The 25320-nt window shown below is 38.7% G+C and overlaps 1 protein-coding gene across 1 annotated transcript in view; it reads left to right on the top strand.

Moving 5' to 3' along the window:
- The first annotated feature begins 927 nt into the window (after positions 1–927).
- TSPAN31 (tetraspanin 31) overlaps positions 928–25320 on the top strand; it is a 45281-nt gene continuing 20888 nt past the window's right edge. Inside the window, exons 1-3 of the mRNA XM_058169591.1 lie at positions 928–1076; positions 12506–12673; positions 23627–23707. Of these exons, the coding sequence (XP_058025574.1) occupies positions 1014–1076; positions 12506–12673; positions 23627–23707 (312 nt within the window). The 5' untranslated portion in view covers positions 928–1013. The remainder of the gene's footprint in view (positions 1077–12505; positions 12674–23626; positions 23708–25320) is intronic.

Raw genomic sequence — 25320 nt, 5'->3', positions numbered from 1 at the left:
GACAAAATAAAATAAAATAAAATAAATTACAAGCAACAAAGTTACAGTCATAAGTGGAAGCAGATGGGTGATGGGAACGATGAGAAGATTAATAGTTCAAACATGTATTTCCAAAACTTTTGGCACAGATTTTCCTATCAACCGACTTATTAAACAGCCTTTACTGAGCTGATGACCTAGAACAGGGGTCTGAAAACTTGGCTCTTTTAAGACTTGTGGACTTCGATTCCCAGAGTTTCTCAGCCAGCAAAGCAGAGAGAGAAAGCTTAGCTGGCTGAGGAACTCTGGGAGTTGAAGTCCACAAGTCTTAACAGAGCCAAGTTTGCAGACCCCTGGCCTAGAAGACCTCAAGGGACAATAAATGTCTTCGGGTTTTAAGGCATCACAAGCCTCTTCGATTCTGCTGCGAAAGACGCCGTGGGAGCATTTTGGGAAACGGTTGCATCACCGCAGAAAATATTCAAAACATTACACGGCAGAACGATGCTACTTTCCCATTTGAATGTGTTGAATGGTCCCTAAGAAAGAAATATAAACTCTTTCAACGGACTATAAAACAAGGTGCCTTATAAAAGTCTCCTTTCTCCATTAAGACAGCACAGCTCAACAACCCGCCGCCCCTGAAAATGGCAGCCCCACAACCGGAAGCAACAACGACGTCACTTCATTGTTTTTCAAAAGCTCATCTCTGTGGTTAGGTTGAGTGACGCACCTTCCGTAATGTGTTTTTTTTTTAAAACTCCAGAACCCGGATGGAGACGACCGACTCCCCGGGGCAGCGAGTCTCCCTCCAAGGGCGCCTGCGCCTGCGGCGGATGAGTGTAGGCGTTCTATCGAGAGAATGCGCCGAGCCGGCAAGCAGCACTGAAGATCGGTGCGCAAGCGCGGTGGAGGCAGGCCGGGATTTAAAGGGGTAGTGTCCGCGGGTGCTGGCCCTTGGGGGTGGGGGGGAGGGAAGCCTCAGTTCGGCGTTTTCACAGGCGAGCGGGCTTTGTTCCTCCTGTTTGGGAAACATGGTTTGCGGGGGCTTCGCCTGCTCACGCAATGCTCTGTGCGCCCTCAACGTCGTTTACGTGGTGAGTATGACAACCGGACGGACGGCTGCTTTGCTTCCCGGACGTAGGCTTAGAAAGGAGAAGAACGTGGGGTTCCTATGGAGGGAAAGGGAGGTGGGGGCTAGATTTAGGGGGAGGAAAGCTGGTGTGTGTGTGTGTATGATGATGAGGGTGGGGGGTGGGTTGGAATCCCACCCACATTGGGATTGCTGGGTGCCCCGGGAGGAGCTTGGATTTGGGGGGGGGGGGGCAAGAGATCTGGCCAGGTCTTTTTCTGATTGTATTCTTGGGGATGTGTGGGTGGGTTGGAAGGGAGCTGGCAGTAATTTTTAGAGGAAAATAAGTAAGAGCTGGGTGAAGGGATGACCTCACTGCTTCTGCCTAGAGCAGTTGCCCCAATCTGGTGACCTTCGATTGTGTTGGAATGCACAATTCTACACAACTGTGCATTCTTCGATTCAGACTACAATTGTGTAGTCTTCGATTTACGACCACAACGAAGCCCAGAGTTTAGGTCGCTGAGCAAGTAATTTGTTCAGTGAGCTTTGCCCCATTTTACGACCTTCCTCCCCACGGTTTGTTAAAGTGAATCACTGCAGTGGTTAAATTAGTTGCACGGTGGCTGAGTGAATCTGGATCCCTGTTGACTTTGCTTGTCAGAAGCTCATCAAAGAGGATCGCATAAGCCCTGGGACACTGCAACTGTCATAAATATGAACCAGTTGCCAAGCAGCTGAATGTAAAATCGTGTGACCATGGGGATGCTGCAATGGTCGTAAGTGTGGAAAATGTTCATAAGTCACTTTTGCTGCCGTTGCAACTTTGAACGGTCACTAAATGAACTGTTGTAAATCGAGGACTGCCTGTATAGTCTCCAGAATTTCTAACTAACATGGCTGGAATTGTTGAGGGTGGTTGTGGTCCCTTAGAGCAGAGCAGATAGAGGAAGGCTAAGATTAATCTGGGAGAGAATGCATGGTAGGAAAAAGAGAGATTTGTTTTGTCTGACTGTTTTTATGGACCAAAAATTATAGTAAGAAGAGAAGCTATAAATCCTGCATACTTTATTTGCAAGCATTTTGGGGGAAGGTGGTGAGTGGGTAATGGGTTGGCCCCAGAAGAGTTGGACTAAACATATATCTTGTCAGGATTGCATAGAATGGGAAGCTTGTGATATTTACCTAAGATATTTACTTGGCTCTGCGAGTTTGAAATCTTGCCTCAAATGTTCCCTTGACTGCTAGCAACTGACTGAACCTTCTCTTCTTGTTTGCTGACCTATGTTTTGTCAGATCTGGTAAATAAGTTACAAAGATTATGTGTCATTTGACTGGGTCCCTGGCTACACTGCAGGAACATCTGGGAAACTTTGAAGAAATAAGAATTAGCAATACTTAGCTCAAACAAGAGCAGAACAGAAAATGACTGGTTTAATAGCACTTTAATAGTTTTCCTTGTACAATGACAGAAATACGTTCTATTTAAAAACGCAAGGCTGGCATTAGAGAGACTGAGATTCTAATCCATCCTTCCTCAGCCACAGAAGTTATTGGGTAACTGGGCCACTCACTCTCTTGCAATGCAATCTACTTCACATGAGGATGGTAGGGAAATGGGAGAAAGAAATGCTATGTGTGCTGCACAAAAGGTGGGCTGTAAACCTAACAATTCAATAAATGAACTTTTCAACTTCCTTTGAGAAACACAAGAGGCCTAAGGTAGATTAAGTATAGTTGGTAAGAATTTGTTAGAATTCATATGTGCTGCTGTAAGAAGACTTGCAGTGCTGGAATCCTGGGTGAACGAAAGAACTTTGAAAGGCCCTGAGACTGATTTTAAATAATGTAAGTTGCATTCAGCATCAATGGACGGGATCTTTATAACTGAGGAAACCTATTTAAAACTATAAGAAGTGGGGGCAGATTTTGTGTTGGTTAACCTGATTCCATTTTAACAGAACAGACAACTCAGCTGCGTTTTTCATGCAATTAGAAATTTTTGAAAGCAGAGCTACTGCTTTCGAAGCAGATGTATTTGTTGCTTTAGGTATTGCGACCTAGACAGTGGAAAACCATGGCCAGAAGAGAACATTGGGTCAAGCTATCATTAATGCTTCATTACACAACTACGGAATGGTGTCTGCCTGGCCATTTTTCTATAAGTAGTAGACAGAATAATTGAGTTGGAAGGGATATTGGTGGGGTCTTCTCACCCAACCCCTTGCTCAAGCAGGAGACGCTGGAGATACCATTCCAGAGAAATGGTTGTCAAATCTCTTCTTAAAAATCTCCAGTGTTGGTGTACCCACAACTTCTGGAGGCAAGCCGTTCTACTGATTAATTGTTCTCACTGTCAGGAAATTTATCTTTAGTTCTAGTTGAATCTCTCTTTGATAAGTGTCCATCTGTTAGTTCTTGACCCGCCTTCAGGTGCTTTGGAGAATAGGTCGACCCTCCTCATCTTTGTGGCAGCCCCTTAGATATTGGAACACTGCTATCATGTCATCTATAGTCCTTCTCCTCATGAAACTGGACATACCCAATTCCTACAAGTGCTCCTCATATGTTTTAGCCTCCAGTCTAAAATATCCACCTGTTAGTTCTTGTCCTGCCTTCAGATGCTTTTCTTTGTGACATTCCAATAAATATTGGGAAAACTGCTGTTACATAATATTGTATATTATATAATATTATGCAATATTGTAAGATGCTGCTGAGTACAGATACAGATGTTTGAACTTGCAAGGCAGGGGGAAAAAATCAAGTAATGCTTGGTAAACTTTTTAAATAGGGATTGTGTTCTTCCTTTTCAAAATTGGCTAGAGACCTTTTTCAGCATAAGGTTTCATGTCCCGATTACAGGTAAGTGGGGGCTAAAGCACAGCTCATAGATTTTATTTATATGTCAGCCTGGATCACCTCTAACCCAAATGGCCACATAATTTTTGAAATTTTAAAATATGCAAGTTGATCCACACAAAACTGATCCATCGTAGTGACCAGGCCTAAAATAAAAGATATCAGAAAGTATTGTGGGTAGGAAATCATTGATATTATGGGGGGCGGGGAGAGAATTAGATTTCTCTTCCCCAAAATAGTTGTCATTCATAAGCCACAAACATCTTACTCAAAATGAAGGCATTATTTTCCTTTATGGGCATCTCTGCAGCTGATTTGTACAACTATACCCCCTTCCCCAATTATTTATTTCCTGGTGTCCAGTGATAAAATTGAAATCCACCTCTCTGCTGCCCAGATAAAAAGCTAAAATAAAGAGAAGAATGGGATTAGTGTATTAAGGAAAGACCTTAAAGGACTAAAGACCAAGACTCCTTAGAAATAAAAGGAAGGAATGTAAAATTAGTGTATTTGGTCAAGGTTAAAATCGACAGTTACTATCTCTGGTAGCCTTGCTGATCAGGACTGAATGACACGGTTTTAAGGATTTGTTTAGAAATATGGGATGTGGGAAGAAAAGATCATTTGAATTTTAAGCAAAGGTAATAAGACACTAAACTTGTTTATATTTGGGATTAGGTCTTTATGTATTTCTTTTTCTTGATTATTTTTTCTTTCAATTTGATTTTTCTAATTTTTATTTGCACACTTTTTTTTTTCTTTAATTGTTATCTAGTTTTTATATTTCAGCTGTAACTTTTAATAAAATTACTGTATTAAAAAAAGAAAATCTAACACATTTCTTCCCCTCTGCTTCCTACTTAGTGCAGAAATTTCAGAATGGTTACATTCTTCAAAGGATGGCTTTTTTAGTAATAGATTGAATATCTCCTACGCTAAAAATAAGTTATATACTGCTGAATTTTTTCCGCTGTTCAATCAAAATTTGCTTTTTAAGTTTACAATAAGTTCATTAGATTTAATGTTAACTTCTAGGTTAAAAATTTGTTCATATAATTTATATAGCTACCCAGTGTCACAGCAGTAATTCTAGGTAATTAACAAAGGGTTAAAACCACAAACAGAAATACAATAAATATATAAATAATTGTCTCAAAAATGATACTATAATATGTGCAGGATTTAAAAAATAATCCCACTATTCTGATTAAGTGGGTAAAGCATATCTTGTACATTTTATTTATATGTGAGCTTCCTTCCTGGATCATCACTACCCGAATATCCACATATTTTTGAAATTTTGAAACAGGCAAGTTGATTCACACAAAGACTGAGTCATTTTAATAGCCAGGCCTAAAATATAATTATCAGACAGTTTGATGGATAGGAAATCTTTGATATTACAGGTAGTCCTCATCTTACGTCCGCAATTGAGCCCTACATTTCTGTTGTTAAGGTTGGGTTGTTAAGTGAATCATTACAGTTAGTTTCATGGTTATTAAGTGAATCTGGTTGCCCCATTGACTTTACTTGTAAGAAAGTCACAAAAGGTAAATAACATGACCCGAACCGTCATAACTCTGAGTCAAATGCCGAGTGTCTGAATTTTGTTCACATGACAGTGGGAATGTGCAGATTACCTGTATAGTCTGTGAGGAAGGGAGAGAGTTAAATTTCTGTTTCCCAATTCACAAGTTGCAAACATTTTACTGAGAATGATGGCATTATTTTCCTTTTGGGGCAACCCTGCAGCTATATTGTACAACCATAACTTCCTCCCCCACTTACTTATTGTTTATTGCATAATTACACTTAGTTATTGCATCAATTATGTCAAGGTCATTAATCTTGCTAGGTAAGTCTTACAGGAAATGGCAACCATATGAGTTAATTCTACAGTATTGCAAGGCTAAAATACAGGTAGTCCTCCACTTACAGCAGTTCATTTAGTGACCATTGGAAATTACAGCATCACTGAAAAAAGTGACTTACGACCATTTTTCACATGTATGACCATTGCACCATCCCCACGGACGTGTGATTTACATTCAGATGCTTGATAACTGATTGATATTTATGTAGTATCCTGGGGTCATGCAATCATCTTTTGTGACTTTCTGTCAAGCAAAGTCAATGGGGAAGCCTGATTCACTTAACAACCGCGTTATTAAATTAACCATTGAAGTGATTCACTTAACAAATGAAGCAAGTAAAGTCGTAATATGCAGCAAAACGCACTTAATGAATTTTTCACTTAGCAACATAAATGGGCTCAATGGTGGTTGTAAATTGAGGATCACCTGGAATAGGGTCTTGCAAGTCTGCCACTATCCCACTGTTAAAATGTTTTGAGAAATTGTTGGATGGGTCCAGTGGTGAAATCCAAATATTTTTACTACCAGTTCTGTGGATGTGGCTTGGTGAGCATGGTGTGGCTTGGTGGGTGTGGCTTGGTAGGCGTAGCAGGGGAAGGAAAATCTCCATTCCCACCACACTCTGGGTCCAGCCAGAGGTGGTATTTGCCGGTTCTCTGAACTACTTAAAATTTCTGTTACCGGTTCTCCAGAACCTGCTGAATTTCACCCCTGGGTGGGTCCCAGATTTCTTTGCCAATTATGTATCTGCAGGCTCCGTCTTCTCTTATCTGATTGTTCCCTAGGTAGCATCTCTACCCACTCCCCGCCTCATTCTCACATACCGTTACCTCATGCTTGTTCTCTGTAGTTTATTATATTTCCAGCAACTTTTGAAAAAGTGATTATTCATTTTAGGAATCAAAATTGGGGTGGTACCCCAGTGGTACAGCATTGTTCTCTCTGAGGGTACAAAAGTCTGGGGCTAGACCTTCAATGCTTTGTGAAAGTCCAACAGAGTGGGGCCATCTATATTCTAGAGCTGTGATGGCGAACCTATGGCACGTGTGCCCAAAGTGGCAGGTGAAGCTATGTGGCCCGGCACGCGCAGCCTTGCCTGTTTGTCTTCCAGGTTTCTGGCGCGCAACAATCAGCTGTCCTTCATACACGTAGCAGTGCCAAAAACCGGTCTGCACATCCATGCCAGCCAGCTGATCGTCGGGCATCCATGTGCACTAGAACCTGGAAGTTCAGCTTTTCCAGAGCGTGGTCCTGACAAGCACGCACGCACGTTTCCATGCGATGAGTGCCGAAAAGGTTCACCATCACTGTTCTAGAAAGAGGCTGTTCTTTAGAACAGGCACTGAAACAGAGAAAACTCTTTAGATGCCACAAGGTGACTCTGCCCAACAGAATAGGCATGGAGCATGCCAATCCTGCTAGTTCTCGGAGGTGGGAGAGACAGGTGACTCTGAAATAATTTGGCACTGTGCCATGTAGGTGGTAAAGTACGGTAAGTGACAGCCAGCATCTTGAATTCTACCCAAGTTTCCTTTTTTTTTTTTTTAATTTGCATTTATATCCTGCCCTTCTCCGAAGACTCAGGGCGGCTTACACTATGTTAAGCAATAGTCTTCATCCATTTGTATATTAGATACAAAGTCAACTTATTGCCCCCAACAATCTGGGTCCTCATTTTACCTACCTTATAAAGGATGGAAGGCTGAGTCAACCACAATGACTGAAAGTCATTGTGGCTCATGGAACAGAGATGCTTCATGAGCATATTGTGATATGTCCCCAAAAGTCCACGATGCTGCATTCTGGACTAGTTGTAAAACATCTTCAAGAGCAGGCATATGTAGAGTGCATTATAGTAATCGAACCAGTGGACAACTAAGGCATGAGTCGCTGGGGCCTCTCAGTCCGGAAATGGGTGCAATTGACACACAAGGCAAAGAGCTGTCAAAAGGCTCTCCTAGTCAGGGAAGCCTTCTGCTCTTTTAGCGGGAGCCCTGAGTCCAGGAGAACCCCCAAATTGCAAACCAGCTCTGTCTGAGGGAGTGCACCCCCACTCAGAGCCAAAGATGGAAAATCTCAGGAACTGGAAGGTTAAGGGGTGCTCACTGTAGCTGCTTGGTCTTGCCAGGGTTGAACTGAAGCATGTTGTTCTTCTTCACCCAACCTCCGTAGTCTCCAGACCTTGGGAAAGAACCTTGACCTTGGTCAGTCTGGAGTAGAGATTTATGATTTGATATAATCTGTATGACACAGTATAACCCTGTGCCAGTGGATAGCCTTTTCCAGCAGCTTCACATAGATTCTAAACAGGGATAGGAGATGGTAGAGCCCTGATCAAACACCACAAAGCGGGGGCATCAGGCTCAATCCTCCCACTTCCCCATCCCGTCAACACTGATTGGAACCGATTCCAGAAAAAAAGGAGAAAAACCACTGTAATACTGTGCCTCTCACTTCCAGTCCCCTGAACTGGTCCAGAAAGATAACTATAATCAATAGTATTGAAAGCTGATGAGAGATCAAGGAGGTCCAGGATGGATGCACTGTGCTGCTCCCATCTCAAACAACAACAGAGGTGGTTGACAAGCATAATCGGTGCCATTTCAATGCTGTAACCAGATCTGAGTCCTGATTAAAAAGAATCCAAATAGTCTGCTTCCTTGAGTGCCTTCTGGAACTGCAAGCCACCCACTTTCCCAACAACCTTTCCTAAAAAACCCAAAGGTGCTTTTTTCAAGAGGCAACTGGACTTCCTTGTTTTTCTTCGAAGACGTTTCACTTCTCATCCAAGAAGCTTCTTCAGCTCTGACTGGATGGTGGGGAATGGAAGGGTTTACACTCCTTGCAGACAGCTGGTCATCCTAGATGACAGGGCTTTTCTGCAAGGAGTGTAAATCCTTCCATTTCTCTCCAGTTAGAGCTGAAGAAGCTTCTTGGATAAAAAGCAAAACGTCTTCAAAGAAAAACAAGGTGCCTCTTGAAAAAGCACCTTGGGGACAACCATGATCTGGATGACTGAGAATCTCCATAGACGTTCCTAAAAGAGGAAGGTTAGAGACTGGATGGAAGGCAGCCTGCTCTCTTTGGTGTTGTAGTCCTGCGAATGCTTTAAAAAAGTTAATGTGTCTCTTAAGCTTCCCCACTTTAAATGAAACCTACTTTCTTCATTTTCTCCCTAGGCCTTGTTTGACTATCCTTGTTACCTTCCTGCCCAAACAGAAAAATCTAGATTAATAGATGGTTAATAATAGATACTTGCCAAAATAGCCAGTATTGATCAACTAGAAAGTCAGATTCCCTTGAGCTGCTACTGCACTGTGAAGCTTTTCCTTCAAACTCAGACTGCTACAAATTACTTTTAGTGTTCTAATTAACTGTTTTAATTGCTTTCAGTGGCTGTTATTTCTAATTTTTGTTGTTTTTAATTATGTAAGCTGCCCAGAATCAGTCAGGTGAGATTGGCAGCAATATTAATTGAATAAATTATTCAAAAGGTTGAATAAATAAAATAAACTTCAAATATTCGTCTATAATATTTAGACTTCAAATAGTCTATCATTTTAAAATACACTGGTATCTTGTGTTTAGCTCCTACTCTTAATTATATCGACTTTTATCAAACCTCCAATGTCAAAAATGTTGAGAGAATTGCTAATATTGAGAGAAAAATGGGATAATTTTCCAGTGCACAATGTGAATCAAATTTCGCCCCTTTTTTAATAGCTTCACGTATTTCTTTGCCGAGGCATTTCTGAATTTGAGTTCTAATATAGGTACATTATAATAATTATATAGCTCATAACTCTAAGCAGTGTTCTTATATCTAAGGGGCTGCCACAAAGAAGAAGGGGGGGGGATCAACCTGGTCTCCAAAGTACCCGAAGGCAGGACAAGAAGCAATGGATAGAAACTAATCAAGGAGAGAGAGAACCAATCTAGAACTAAGGAGAAATTTCCTAACATTGAGAACAATTAAACAGTGGAATGACTTGCGTCTAGAAGTTGTGGGTGCTCCAACACTGGAGGATTTTTAAGGAGAGATTTGACCACCATTTCTCTGAAATGTTATAGGGTTGAGCAGGGGGGTGGACTAGAAGACCTCCAAGGTCACTTCCAACTCTGTTATTCTGTTATACTCTGTCTTTATGACTAGACAGTGCCCTGGCCTTGTTATGGCGCATGTGGACCTATATGTCTGAGCAATATTTTCTCTTTGTATATATCGAAGAGACCTTGCACTTGGCCTTCTTGTTTGAGAAGCGCATTTGTCACATTTTCTGTTCTGTGTCCTTTCCTCTTATTTGGACAACTTCCTGTGGTTAAAAACAAATTTACCTAGCTTATCAGTAGAAGAGAACCAAGACAATAAAAAGCAACCAAACTCAGAGAACACGAAGGCCTACACCAGGAGATAGCTTATATTGGAAAGCATTTGAAATAGAGTATGAAGTATACTGTAGGTAGTTGTCAGTTGACCCCAGCAATAGGGGCTGAAATTTCTATTGTTAAACAATGTGGTTGTAAAGAGCAATATCACTCGACCACATCACTGCTTCACTGCTGCTACAAGTGGTTAAGCAAATCCCGGGTGGTTTACAAACAGGCAAGTAAGGCGGGCACCTGGTGCTGAATGGGAAAGGGTGTGCAAGTGGTTTGCGTGACACGAGTGCAGTGGAGCCAGGTGTTGTGACCCAGGCCCAAGTAGGTAGTAGGAAACTCAGTGAGAAAACAAACAAACTTTATTCGAACAGCTGAGAATTACTTCATTCTCAGCGTAGTTCAACTAAATTAAAGCAAATTCCTCCCAACACAAATTCCTCAGTCCTATCACAAACCTTGGTCCAATTAGGCAAACTGCCAAAGGCCCTTCTTGGCAAACATTCAGAAGACACCGATAAAGTAGTAGAAGGTAGAAAAGGGAAGAGAGTCAAAGGGAGGGGGTAGTGACCAGGCAGACCGGACTAATTGTATATGACTGTACATTAAATATGTTACTGGACATGAATGTAAAAATAAAACTTTTTCATACAAAAAAAGAAAAAAAGAAGACGCCGATACAAAAATAAATGCAAGAAGACGAAGCTACCAATGTTGTTTTCCAGCAAAGCCCAAACGCCATTGTTGGTCTGTTTTAACCCTTATGGGAGGGCCAATCATCTCTTGGCCCTACTCCCGAGTCGTCCTCTTTGCTTGAGCTGCTCTTGCCTTCTGGCAGCTCTTCTCATGCGTGCATTAGGAACAGGCTCCTCTTGTTCCTCTGCCTCACTACTATCAGGCTCTGGAGGCTCTGGAGTTCGCACCTCACTCCCCGATGGCCCTGGCCCCACCTTAGCCTCCGATGCAGAACCCTCACCCAGGCCTTCCCCAGCCTCCTCGCTGCCCGACTCCATTGCCAGCTCCACAGACTGCTGGTGGACCACAACACCAGAGGTGGCTGCTGGCAGACTGGAGAGAGAGTGAGCAACTGATCAGAGCTATCTGTGGGACCTTCCCTGCTGACTTCCCCATTGATTTTGGGAAGCCAAGCAGGGAAGATCTCAAATTGTGTGACTGTAGGATGCTGCAACGTGGTAAATGTGAGCTGGTTGCCAAGAGGCCAGATCACGATCACATGGCATGTTGTGACAGCTGGAACTTCAAGAACCAGCTGTCTTTTTTTTTTCCCCAGTACCTCTGTAACTTTGAACAACAGCTGAACAACTGGTCAGGAAATGAGGCTGTAATTCTCTTCTTTCTTTTATGGAGAATAGCTGGGTTTGGCACTTATTGGTTGGGGCCTGTATCAGTCGGAAAGTCTTTTACCTCTATACCCAAAGAAAGATTCTTTCTTTCCATCTTGGAAGTTAACACCAAGCGAGCTAAGATACTGGAAAAATTTAAGTAATTAAAAATGTTCAAATAGTGTAAAACGGCAGAGTGTGTTATTCTCAGGACAATGACTTTACTATAGCTCTAAATAACTTGCCAGTCTTTGTCTAACTTTCCAATATTCTGTGGGCTTGGAAACGTTTTGAGTAATTTAAACATAATATAGTACAGTGAAAATATAATTTTATGGATATATGGATGTTGATAAGGCTAGCCAAATAAAGTTGTTGTATATATTTAAGGTTGTTTAATGTGAATAGTCACTCTCTTAATCACTCTGTTGTAATGGCACTGGAAGAAACTCATTTTTTCCCCTCTATCTGAGGTTAGTTTGCTGTTCTACAATAAATGTAAAATATAGCAGCATTAGAGGGGAGAGAACATGGTATCTAGTTTTGGCACTGGATATTTGGAATGAACAATAGGAAGGTGAGAAAAAGAAACCCCTGTTTTCATTTCAGATCTCTTAGGAACCCTTAGGATACTGTGACAATTTTGTAATATACTAAAACTGTTTTATAGGATGTGGCCAGTTTTTCCACAATCTGGTTGATGAGAAAGTCTTGTCATCAGCTGCAAAAACTAGAATGGTAATGCTACTGAGCAGAGGTTCAGGCCAGTTCAGTGGAATTGGGTTAAATGGATTTATAATCCAAAGGAGGCTAGTTCATAGATACAATGCTATGCTTGAGCTGAGATGAAAGCAATAATCGCAGTGCAATATGTGGCATTTGGGAATGGAAATAATGCAACTTTACTGCAGAGAAAAGAAAAGCTAAATTAATTGGAATTGTTTGCAGTGTTTTTGATTTTTCCATCTTCCTAACCCCAAATCTTCCTTGTTTTCCAGCTGGTTGGTCTACTACTGATTGGTGTGGCTGCCTGGGGTAAAGGATTTGGGATTGTTCCCAGCCTCCACATCATTGGAGGGGTCATTGCCGTGGGCTTCTTCCTGCTTCTCATCGCCATCGTGGGACTCATTGGTGCTATCAATCATCACCAAGTCATGCTTTTCTTTGTATCTTTTTATGCTCTTGGCAGAATGTATTGCCTGTCTCTTGAAATCTACCTTACAAAAATAGATATGTGAGAATTCCACCAGATGTCTCATTGGCATGACTGGAGTTAAAATTGCCAGTTATAATAAGATCCCCGAGGGTGCACTGATTAGAATGTAGTATTGCACACTAACTCTGCTCACTGCCAGCAGTTCAATCCTCACTGGCTCAAGGTTGACTCAGCCTTGACCTTCCATCCTTAAAATGACCCATATTGTTGGAGGCCAATATGCTGACTCTCTAAACCTCTTAGAGAGACAGCCAGTATGCTGACTCTGTAAACTGTTCCAAGTGATACAGTTTTGTTTCTTAGAAAGGTTGGGGTTTTTTGTTTTTAAGAAAGGGGGAATGACTTCAAAAGAACCTTTCTGAGTATTTCAAGGTCTTAGGGAGGGCTATAAAGCAGTCTAAGTGCTATTGCTTTGCTATTGCTATCGCTATCGTGGGCTGCCTAAGTTAAAAGTGCAAACTTATGGCTGTTTAGATCTTGATGAGCTACAATTCCCATTGAACCCCTACTATGCTTAATGGGAGTTTATTTAAGGGATATGGGAGGAAGATAGATATGTTGGTGAAATACATTTGTAAGTTTTTCTCACTTTCACTTGGGTACTTGAGACTACCAAATAGGTAATATTTTTTCTTCTATATTGAGAATAACAATACAGAAATTAAGCCTTGCCTTAATTTCGAGGCTCTGCTCCAGTAGTTTCCTTCTCTATTTGTCATGGTATGGAAAATGTGAATCTGTTGATGAAAATAACTAGTAAAGAATCCTGCCCTCTGGCAAGGAATTAAAATTTTGATTATGATATAGTCCCTTCCAACCCTCAGATCATTACGATATTAAGCTAGGATTAAATCCTGCATATATAAAATGATGATTTTTTAAAAAAAATTTTTATTACTTTTTTTCCAACAAACAAAAAAGAAAATACATTATTACACCCTTGTGCTATACATAAAAAAAAGGAAGATTTGGGTCTTCGGATATATCCTCATGATTGCCAAAATCCACGTTCTCGAGGTACAGGTACCGAAGCGTCCAATTTTCCAAGCGCATAGTCCACGAATGGTTTCCAAGTCTTCCAGAAAATATCTTCTTTATACACACCACTTCTAATTTTAATATCACATGTCATTTTATCATTTAAGGCTAATTTCCACATTTCAGAATTCCACTCTTCTATTCTAAAAATCACATCTAATTTCCAATATCTAGCTATTATAATTCTACCTATTATAATCATAATTCTAATCAATTCTTTTTCATATTTTGTTAATTCTATTTCCTTAATTACCAACAATAATATAGTTTCCACTCTCAATATTATTACTTTCCCCATCATTTCAAATATCATTTTCTCCAATTGTTGCCAAAACTTTTTAACCTTGTCACATTTATACCACATATGTTCATAAGTCCCCAATTCCATCTCACATCTCCAACATTTTTTACTAATTTTTTTATCCATTTGTGACAATCTTACTGGAGTCAAATACCATTTCCAAACAACTTTATAATTATGCTCTTTAATCCTTATAGATAAAGTCCTCATAATTCTACTATTCCAATTCACATTCCAATTTGACTCTGGTATTTCAATATTAAGATCTTTTTCCCAATTTGTCCTCATCACTCTTTGTAATTTTTCATCAGAATTTATAATCTTATAAACCCTACTAACGAGTCCCTTTAGCCCAATTTCATCTTTCATAATCCGAGATACTAAATATTCAAATTCAGTTTCACATCTATTTATCGAATAATTTTCCCTTAATTTTTTTGTCCATTTTCTATCTGTATTTTTCAAACCAACTTAACCCTAATTTTTCAATAATTTCTTTATTCCTCCTTTCATTTTCCATAACTTTTATCCAATCTCTAATAATTTCTATATTTTCCTCTTTAATCACTTCATTACGTTTTATATTATTTTTAATCGCCAAATTTCCAGTTGTCTCCCCAAAAGATTATATCCGAATTAAAATTTTAACAAATTTATTCCACATTTTACTTAATCCCTTTAACCAATAACTTCTAATTACACATTTTGAGTTTGCTTTATCTAAAACCACCTTGATCCAAATTTCTATATCCCTTAACTCTAAGTCTCTCAATAGTTATCTTCACCTTTAAATATTTTTACCACTATCCGGATACCATACGCACAGTAATAATTAAATAATTTGGGGATTCCTAATCCACCTTCCTTTTGATTTTGATACCACATTTTCTTCACTAATCTAGGTCTTTTGCCACCATTACAAAATTTGTCCAATTTTTTCTGATATCCTTCAATATCTTTCTCTGTCAAATTTAGTGGTAGCATCTCGAATAAAAAGTTGAACTTGGGCAGCAACATCATCTTACACATTGCAATTCTACCAAACCAAGACAACTTTAACATTTTATATTTATCTATCTTCTTCTCAATTTCATTAATCACCACATCATAATTAAGTTTTTTCAATTCTTTAACCTTGAGTGAAAGCACTATACCCAAATATTTCAATGTATTTTTAATCCTTATCCCAAATTGCTCTTGCATATTCTCACACTCATTACCATTACTATCCATCAATAATTCTGACTTTGACCAATTTACTTTCAGACCTGTCATTTCCTCAAATTCTTTCAAATGCTTATATATCTTTTTCAGGTCTTTCTCTACATTTTTCAAAATAATTAAAGTATCATCTGCATACAAATTTATCTTATACCCCTTATATCCTTCTAATTCTTCATCTTTTTCTATCATTTTTGTCAATATTTCCATAGCCAATAAAAATAATGTTGGGGACAAGGGACATCCTTGTCTCGTACCTGCTTCTAATTTTATCTCTTCAGTTAATATTCCATTCACCTTCACTCTTGCACTGCTTTTTTGATACAATTTTGAAATAACATGTATAAACTTATTACCAAAGCCTAAAGCCTCCACAATTACTTTAATAGTTTCCCATTGTACGGAATCAAAAGCTTTAAAAATATCCAATGATACTATACCAATTTTATCACCGTTATGTTCAGCTACATCTATAATATTTAATACTCTTCTAACGATATCACTCATGTATCTACCCTTCACAAAACCTACTTGATTGTAACTTATATATCTATCTATAAATCTATTTAATCTATTACTTATAATAGCAGTAAATATCTTTGCATCCTGATTAATTAAAGAAATGGGCCGATAGGACTCAATCCTTTCTAAATCTTTATCTGGCTTAGGAATTAGGGATATCACCGTTCTATTCCATGACGAAGGTACTTCTCCACCATGTAATATTCCATTAAATAATTTTTGCAATCTTGGTATTATTAATTCTTTAAATTCTTTATAAAACTCAGCAGGTAATCCATCCTCACCTGGAGCTTTCCCTAATTTTATTTTTTGTATAATTCCATTAATCTCATCTTGTGTTATATCTTCTTCCATCAATTCCTTATATGTTTGATCAATTTTCACCACATATTTTTCTAAATAGCTTTGCAATTTTCCCCGATTAACTGGTTTCTTTGAATATAGATTCTGAAAAAAATTTCTAACCACTTCACATTTCTCTAATTTTTTATAACATCTTATACCTCTGTCATCTATCAAAACTCCAATTTCTCTTCTCCCTTTTATTTTCGCCATCTTTGCCAATAACTTAGAATTTCTGTTACTAAATTCAAAAAAATTCCTATTTAAATATCTCAAATTTCTTTTTACCAACTCTGTATCCTCTTCTATCATTTTATTTCTTAACATATTAAGCTCCTGAAGAATTTTTTTTTCTTTAGTAAGCAAAAATTGATTTTCCAATTCTTTAATCTGGTTTTTATCTCTTTCCATTTTAATTTTATAATTTTTATATTTCCTACTTGATAATTTAATACTCTCCCCTCTAAACACCGCTTTCATCGCATCCCAAACAATTTCAAATTTAACCTCCCCGTTATCATTTAATCTCCAACTTTCCTCCAATTTTTTAAGTATCCATTTTTTATCCTTTTCATTTTTATACAGTTTCTCCTCATATCTCCAATAGCTTCTTTTTTTCTCAAAATTAAAATCTAAATCCACCATAACTTCTGCATGATCAGAATCTTTAAAAATTCCCACATCTACCTTATCCACATTATTCAACAAATCTTTAGAAAGAAAAATATAATCAATTCTAGAATATGTATTATATATCTTAGAGAAAAAAGTATATACTCTTTCAATTCCTTTAACCTCTCTCCACATCAACCACGCCGTTTCAAGCATCCACATATTTAAAATCCCCATTTTATTTGCTCCTCCACAGCGGTGGGATTAGTACTATCTATTTTATCTCTGATTAATTAAAATCCCCAGCCACAATTACTTTCCTACACTTTCATTCTCCAAAATTTTTGTTATTTTTCAAGAAATTCTCTTTGTTTTCATTCGGTAAATATAAATTAACAAGTGTCACTTTTTCCTCATTAAGATTTCCAACAATTATTACATATCTTCCATCCTCATCCAAAATTACCTGATGTTGCCAAGAGGCCAGATCACGATCACATGTCATGTTGTGACAGCTGGAACTTCAAGAACCAGCTGTCTTTTTCCCCCCCCCAGTACCTCTGTAACTTTGAACAACAGCTGAACAACTGGTCAGGAAATGAGGCTGTAATTCTCTTCTTTCTTTTATGGAGAATAGCTGGGTTTGGTACTTATTGGTTGGGGCCTGTATCAGTCGGAAAGTCTTTTACCTCGATACCCATAACAAAAGGTGTGAAAGAATCTTTCCATCTTGGAAGTTAACACCAAGCGAGCTAAGATACTGGAAAAATTTAAGTAATTAAAAATGTTCAAATAGTGTAAAACGGCAGAGTGTGTTATTCTCAGGACAATGACTTTACTATAGCTCTAAATAACTTGCCAGTCTTTGTCTAACTTTCCAATATTCTGTGGGCTTGGAAACGTTTTGAGTAATTTAAACATAATATAGTACAGTGAAAATATAATTTTATGGATATATGGATGTTGATAAGGCTAGCCAAATAAAGTTGTTGTATATATTTAAGGTTGTTTAATGTGAATAGTCACTCTCTTAATCACTCTGTTGTAATGGCACTGGAAGAAACTCATTTTTCCCCCCTCTATCTGAGGTTAGTTTGCTGTTCTACAATAAATGTAAAATATAGCAGCATTAGAGGGGAGAGAACATGGTATCTAGTTTTGGCACTGGATATTTGGAATGAACAATAGGAAGGTGAGAAAAAGAAACCCCTGTTTTCATTTCAGATCTCTTAGGAACCCTTAGGATACTGTGACAATTTTGTAATATACTAAAACTGTTTTATAGGATGTGGCCAGTTTTTCCACAATCTGGTTGATGAGAAAGTCTCGTCATCAGCTGCAAAAACTAGAATGGTAATGCTACTGAGCAGAGGTTCAGGCCAGTTCAGTGGAATTGGGTTAAATGGATTTATAATCCAAAGGAGGCTAGTTCATAGATACAATGCTATGCTTGAGCTGAGATGAAAGCAATAATCGCAGTGCAATATGTAGCATTTGGAAATGGAAATAATGCAACTTTACTGAAGAGAAAAGAAAAGCTAAATTAATTGGAATTGTTTGCAGTGTTTTTGATTTTTCCATCTTCCTAACCCCAAATCTTCCTTGTTTTCCAGCTGGTTGGTCTACTACTGATTGGTGTGGCTGCCTGGGGTAAAGGATTTGGGATTGTTCCCAGCCTCCACATCATTGGAGGGGTCATTGCCGTGGGCTTCTTCCTGCTTCTCATCGCCATCGTGGGACTCATTGGTGCTATCAATCATCACCAAGTCATGCTTTTCTTTGTATCTTTTTATGCTCTTGGCAGAATGTATTGCCTGTCTCTTGAAATCTACCTTGCAAAAATAGATATGTGCGAATTCCACCAGATGTCTAATTGGCATGACTGAAGTTGGAATTGCCAGTTATAATAAGATCCCCGAGGATGCACTGATTAGAATGTAGTATTGCACAGTAACTCTGCTCACTGCCAGCAGTTCAATCCTCACTGGCTCAAAGTTGACTCAGCCTTGACCTTCCATCTTTAAAATGACCCATATGTTGGAGGCCAATATGCTGACTCTGTAAACCTCTTAGAGCAGCGGTTCTCAACCTGTGGGTCGCGACCCCGTTGGGGGTCAAATGACGATTTGCCAGGGGTCGCCTAAGACCATCGGAAATATGGGAAGTATACTTGGGAGTCAAAGAATCGCGCTCCAATGGTTGACTCCGCAAGCCAGCTGCAGGCTCTTCAAATCGCTAGTCGAATTCGGCTTCAGGCACAGTGAATTAAAAAAGAGAGAAATCTTTGCTCTGATGTCTCCCTCTCAAGCCAGCTGCAATCACTCCCAATCGCTAGACTAATCTGGCTTCAGGCGCCATAAACTTAATAGGGGAGGAGTCTCCGCTTTAATCCCTCCGTCCTCAAGGCAATCGCAAGCAGCCAATAGCGTAGATCGCTAGCCAATACGGCTTCAGGCGCGATAAATTCAAAATGAAAATAATTTTACGGTTGGGGTCACCACATCGTGGGGAATTGTATTAAAGGGGTCGCAGCACTATAAAGGTTGAGAAACACTGTCTTAGAGAGACAGCCAGTATGCTGACTCTGTAAACTGTTCCAAGTGGTACAGTTTTGTTTCTTAGAAAGGTTGGGTTTTTTTGTTTTTAGGAAAGGGGGAATGACTTCAAAAGAACCTTTCCGAGTATTTCAAGGTCTTAGGGAGGGCTATAAAGCAGTCTAAGTGCTATTGCTTTGCTATTGCTATTGTGGGCTGCCTAAGTTAAAAGTGCAAACTTGTGGCTGTTTAGATCTTGATGAGCTACAATTCCCATTGAACCCCTACTATGCTTGATGGGAGTTTATTTAAGGGATATGGGAGGAAGATAGATATGTTGGTGAAATACATTTGTAAGTTTTTCTCACTTTCACTTGGGTACTTGAGACTACCAAATAGGTAATATTTTTTCTTCTATATTGAGAATAACAATACAGAAATTAAGCCTTGCCTTAATTTCGAGACTCTGCTCCAATAGTTTCCTTCTCTATTTGTCATGGTATGGAAAATGTGAATCTGTTGATGAAAATAACTAGTAAAGAATCCTGCCCTCTGGCAAGGAATTAAAATTTTGATTATGATATAGTCCCTTCCAACCCTCAGATCATTATGATATTAAGCTAGGATTAAATCCTGCATATATAAAATGATGAATAAATCTGTGTCTGGGTAGAACTGTAGAACATTACAGCATAAAATCTATTATTTATTATTTATTTATTTATTTATTGTTTCAATTTCTATACCGCCCTTCTCCCAAAAGACGCAGGGCAGTTTACAGCCAAAGTAAAGACAGTTAGTACAATTTTTAAGACCAGTTTAAAAGGAAAATTTAGAGTTGGTTGAAAAACTTAAAACCAATAAAACCCCTTATTAAAACCCCACTAGGCCAGTCCTGCACGGTGAAACAAAAATGTTTTCAGCTCATGTCAAAAGGTCTGAAGATCAGGGAGTTGACGGATACCTGGTGGTAACTTGTTCCAGAGGGTTGGTGCCCCCACAGAGAAGACCCTCCCCCTGGGCGCTGCCAGCTGACATTGACTGGCCGACGGCACCCTGAGGAGAACCTCCCTATGGGAGTGCACTGGTCGATGGGAGGTCGCTGGTAGCAGCAGGTCCCATAAGTAACCCGATCCTATGCCATGGAGTGCTTTGAAGGTGGTAACTAACACCTTGAATTGCACCCGAAAGACCACCGGAAGCCAGTGCAGCCTGTGCAGGAGAGGTGTTATATGGGAGCAACGAGTCGCTCCCTCTGTCACCCGCGCGGCCGCAATCTGAACTAATTGGAGTCTTCGGGTGCTCTTCAAGGGAAGCCCCATGTAGAGAGCATTGCAATAGTCCAGACGAGTCTATTATAAAATAGTGCATGTACACTTAGAAAAAAGAGGCCAGAAATAAACTGCATGTTTATGATAAATAACTGTACTGTCAGTCTCCTCCCGTAAACTTTCAGAATAAAAGCTCTGAAATATTGCAATAAAAGAAAAGGAATTGGGAGGGGGGGATATGGGATCTTGTAATTATTCTTTTTGGCAGGGAGGCAGAAAGCAAACTTTCTGAAGATGCTCTATCTTTGGTTAGTGGATAGATTCAGACTAGCCATTCCTTTGCATGATCCCCTGGGAGCAGAACTTGAAATATAACCATGTATCATTAAAACAAATACATAAGCATAAACGTTTCCTGAGTTTAATGCTTTCGTGTTGTCCCTTCTCCATCCATTTTTGCACTGTCCTAAATTGTCATATCCACTTTGGATACAACAGATACTAGAATATATCCGGATGTACAAGGAGCAATCCGGCTTTATCACTAGAGATTACATTAGTGATAAAGCTGGATTGCTCCTTCTTTATTTTCCTATTTATGTCGGCAATCCTACTGAATAGAAATTGTTAGTGTTCTTGGGGTAGGGTAGAGTAGTTGGTGAGTCTGTTTTTAGAATTATATATTGTAACTGAATATTTACTTTTGGGACACATAATTGTTATTCTTTGGTTTTATAACATTCTTCTTGTAACTTCCATCTACTGTGCCAACATCATTTGTGTTAAGAATTTGCTGGATATGTAAAGGACTTAGTAGGAATACATTTTTGCAAGCTGTTCATTGAACTTTGATGATAGGGCAGGAGAAAGTATGGGAAACATAGAAGCAGCGTTCTTGTTTCCCTACAAGATTTTAACACTTTCTCAGTGATGGATATATTAGTTCAAGTAGCAGCAGATTGTTGATATGACTGATGATTAATGACTTATAAAAGAGTTGTTACCATATTTTTTGGAGTATAAGACACACCTTTTTCCCCAAAAAAAGAGGGTGACAATCTGGGTGCGTCTAAACTGAGGTTTCGGAGGCTGAAAAAAGCATCAGAAACAAGCTTCAGAAAAAAAGCCCCCAAACAGAGCTTCAGAAAAAAAGCCTCCAAACAGAGCTTCAGAAAAAAAGCCTCAGAAACAGAGCTTCAGAGGCTTTCAGAGGCAGAAAAAAAAGCAAAAAAAAAAAAAAAAAAAAGCAAGGCACAGAGCTCACAACCAACCAACCTGTTGCTAAAATTCACCCCTGGGAACAGCTGATCGGGAGGCCGATCCACCTGCCAATCAACTTTTTTCTTATTTTCCTCCCCAAAAACTAAGGTGTACTCTGAAAAATACAGTAATCAAATCAATATAACTTGATTAATGAGTTATGAAAAAGAAAGAAAGGAAACCTTGCCATCCATAAAGAGAGACCATGCTCTTCAGGATATGAGGAGGAGAGCTGATACAATCTCAGCAGTAGTGTGGTGGATGGAAATTGGCTTGCCAAGTTTTGTTGAAGTCTCTTTTTCAGTAAATGGTCTGACAAAGGAAGACAGAAGCAGAGTTCATACGATACCATGATGTGGTTGATTTGGTTTTGTGTTTAGTAAATTGTGCATACCCAGTCATTGTAGATTATAAACCACTGTTTATAGCTTAATGCAGGGATACACAGCTTATGTCACTTGAGGCTTTGGTCCAAAAGTAGTTAGAACCCAAAATTAAAATGAGATTGAAGTTTGGTGCCAGCAGCTGAATTTTTAAGAGGTGAAATGAGTGTCCTATGGCGCTGCGATTTTTAAAGTACTAGTTTTGATCCTTAAAACTTTTCCCAACTTGAAAAATTTCAAAACAGTGTATTAATTTTTGGCCCCACCCAAATCAGGGCTGTTGGGGCCCTAAAAGAGGACTGAAGGGCCACATTTGATGCATAGGTTGCATTTTTTGCACTCCAGCCTTTATGTTTGTGGAATCCAATCATCCAGACTGATTCTTGAGCTGCAGCTAGTTTTCCAAGTGGTACAGTTTTGTTTCTTAGAAAAGTTGGGTGTGTTTTTTTCTTAAGAAAAAAGAATGACTTCAAAAGAACCTTTCGGAGTATTTCAAGGTCTTCGTGTTTCTGTGCAGAGCCTGGTTATCAGCATTACTAAAAACCACAAAAATCTGAGAAGAAGCGTTTTGAAACCTTGTGGCTAGTTGTTGACCATTCAAAATCTGCTTAGGAAGCAGAACTCAAGTTGTTTTATCGTAACACCTCTCCCACTTCCAACAGCAATGTCTGGGATTTTTTTGTGGATTTCTCAACAGAATTAGGCTGCTAATGAATGAAAGACAGGCAGTGTAAAGTGGTATCAAGCAACTTCCTTATTTGCCCAGAAAAGTTGAAATGAGAAATACTGATGTAAGGCAACAGGAAATAACAGTCAATGCTGCTGTGTGTGCCAAGACATCGCTGACACATATAAATTGTTCTTTAAATCAAAAATAGTCACCTTTGAGTTCAACTCAGCAATAATGGGCTATACAAGAAAGGTTTTAGAAAAGCCAATGCCTTTTTCTTTTGCAATAATGGTGGAGAGGAAAATGTCAGCTGCAACATCTGAATTGGTTTCTGGATTTTCTGGATTTTTATTTACATACGTGATGATTGATTTAAGAGTTTACTAATGAGTAGGGCAAAAATATCCTTCTGTGGCCACCATCCTTAAGAAACCATTGCCACTCGGATTAGCCCTCTTGGTTAGATGAACAGTAGTTTTATCTTTGTGAACAACAGCTTTGATTGTTTGAAACATCCTGTGTACCTGGACTCTTAATGTTTAAAAAATGGCATGCCCAATCTTTCAAAAGTATTCCCACTTTAGTAACCTTCTTGGAAAAATCTGTGTTGATTTTGAGAATATTTTATTTTATGTTAATTTTCTTTGTGTAAAATATAATTTTATCTCTGATTAAATTAAAATCCCCATTTTATTTGCTGTTCACAAACTCTATATTTTCCCTGAGTTGTTCCTTAACTGTATCTTCAGTATATGATAATTCTAGGGCTAATCTTTATTTTCCAGTTTGGAATTTCCTGTGCATGCCTGGCACTGAAGACACATAAGCAGGTAAGTCTCTCTTTCTGCTCGAGTTTCATTCCATTTTTCTGGCTATATTTAGCCTGCACCGCAGCAAATTTTCTTTCAAAAAATAGCCTTTCGTGTTTATCATTTAAACAAACAAAGGAATAAGAAACGGAGCAACTGGCAAGATATCCCAAGCCCATGAGCAGGGTGCAGCTTGTGACTCTCCCAGCCCATTTGCTCTGATCCCTTAGACTTTTGATACAGGTAGAAATACTGAATGTGGAAGTTGTGATTTGGCAGCTTTAAGGAAGGGAACTGTTAGAACCATCCTTGTTGGGTCAACAAAAGTATAAGCACAGTGTAAATTCCGTCTTTGTTTTCCAAGCTTAGTAACAGGAAGACTTTTTTCTTGACCCAAGCAACATGTTAATCTTGCATTTGTCTCTGTGTATGTGTGTGTGTTCAGCATGTCCTTCAGCCCAATTGTATAGTTGTTTAGTTGTCTACCCAGTTTATATATATATATATGCACAAGCACGAAGCCGAAAGCACCAGCCTGAAGATGATGAGTGAGACCTCGTCGAAACGTGGCCAAGATACTCTCAACCTTACGGAAAAGACCCGAATATGCCAAGACCTACATACCTATACCCATGAAAACCTACAAAACAAATATATATATATCGTATAAGCCGAGTTTTCAGCACATTTTGTGCTGAAAAAGCATCCTAAACTTATACTGGGTCTCTGACTTATACTCAGTTTTGTTTTTTTAAGCCCTCGCTTATACTCGAGTATATCTGACTTATACTCGAGTTTTTTTTCTTTAGTAAGCAAAAATTGATTTTCCAATTCTTTAATCTGATTTTTATCTCTTTCCATTTTAATTTTATAATTTTTATATTTCCTACTTGATAATTTAATACTCTCCCCTCTAAACACCGCTTTCATCGCATCCCAAACAATTTCAAATTTAACCTCCCCGTTATCATTTAATCTCCAACTTTCCTCCAATTTTTTAAGTATACACTTTTTATCCTTTTCATTTTATACAGTTTCTCCTCATATCTCCAATAGCTTCTTTTTTTCTCAAAATTAAAATCTAAATCCACCATAACTTCTGCATGATCAGAATCTTTAAAAATTCCCACATCTACCTTATCCACATTATTCAACAAATCTTTAGAAAGAAAAATATAATCAATTCTAGAATATGTATTATATATCTTAGAGAAAAAAGTATATACTCTTTCAATTCCTTTGACCTCTCTCCACATCTACCACGCCGTTTGAAGCATCCACATATTTAAAATCCCCATTTTATTTGCTCCTCCACAGCGGTGGGGTTAGTACTATCTATTTTATCTCTGATTAAATTAAAATCCCCAGCCACAATTACTTTCCTACACTTTCATTCTCCAAAATTTTTGTTATTTTTCAAGAAATTCTCTTTGTTTTCATTCGTAAATATAAATTAACAAGTGTCACTTTTTCCTCATTAAGATTTCCAACAATTATTACATATCTTCCATCTTCATCCAAAATTACCTGATGTTTTCAAAATACACCCTATCTGATATCAGTGTTGCACCTCCTCTAGCTTTTGAAGTTCCAAATGCTTTTTCATATATTTGCATACCTTTTATATACATTCT

This window comes from Ahaetulla prasina, chromosome 2, assembly GCF_028640845.1.
Source record: "Ahaetulla prasina isolate Xishuangbanna chromosome 2, ASM2864084v1, whole genome shotgun sequence".
Classification (NCBI taxonomy): Eukaryota; Metazoa; Chordata; class Lepidosauria; order Squamata; family Colubridae; genus Ahaetulla; species Ahaetulla prasina.
This window is presented reverse-complemented; position numbering and strand designations above follow the sequence as displayed.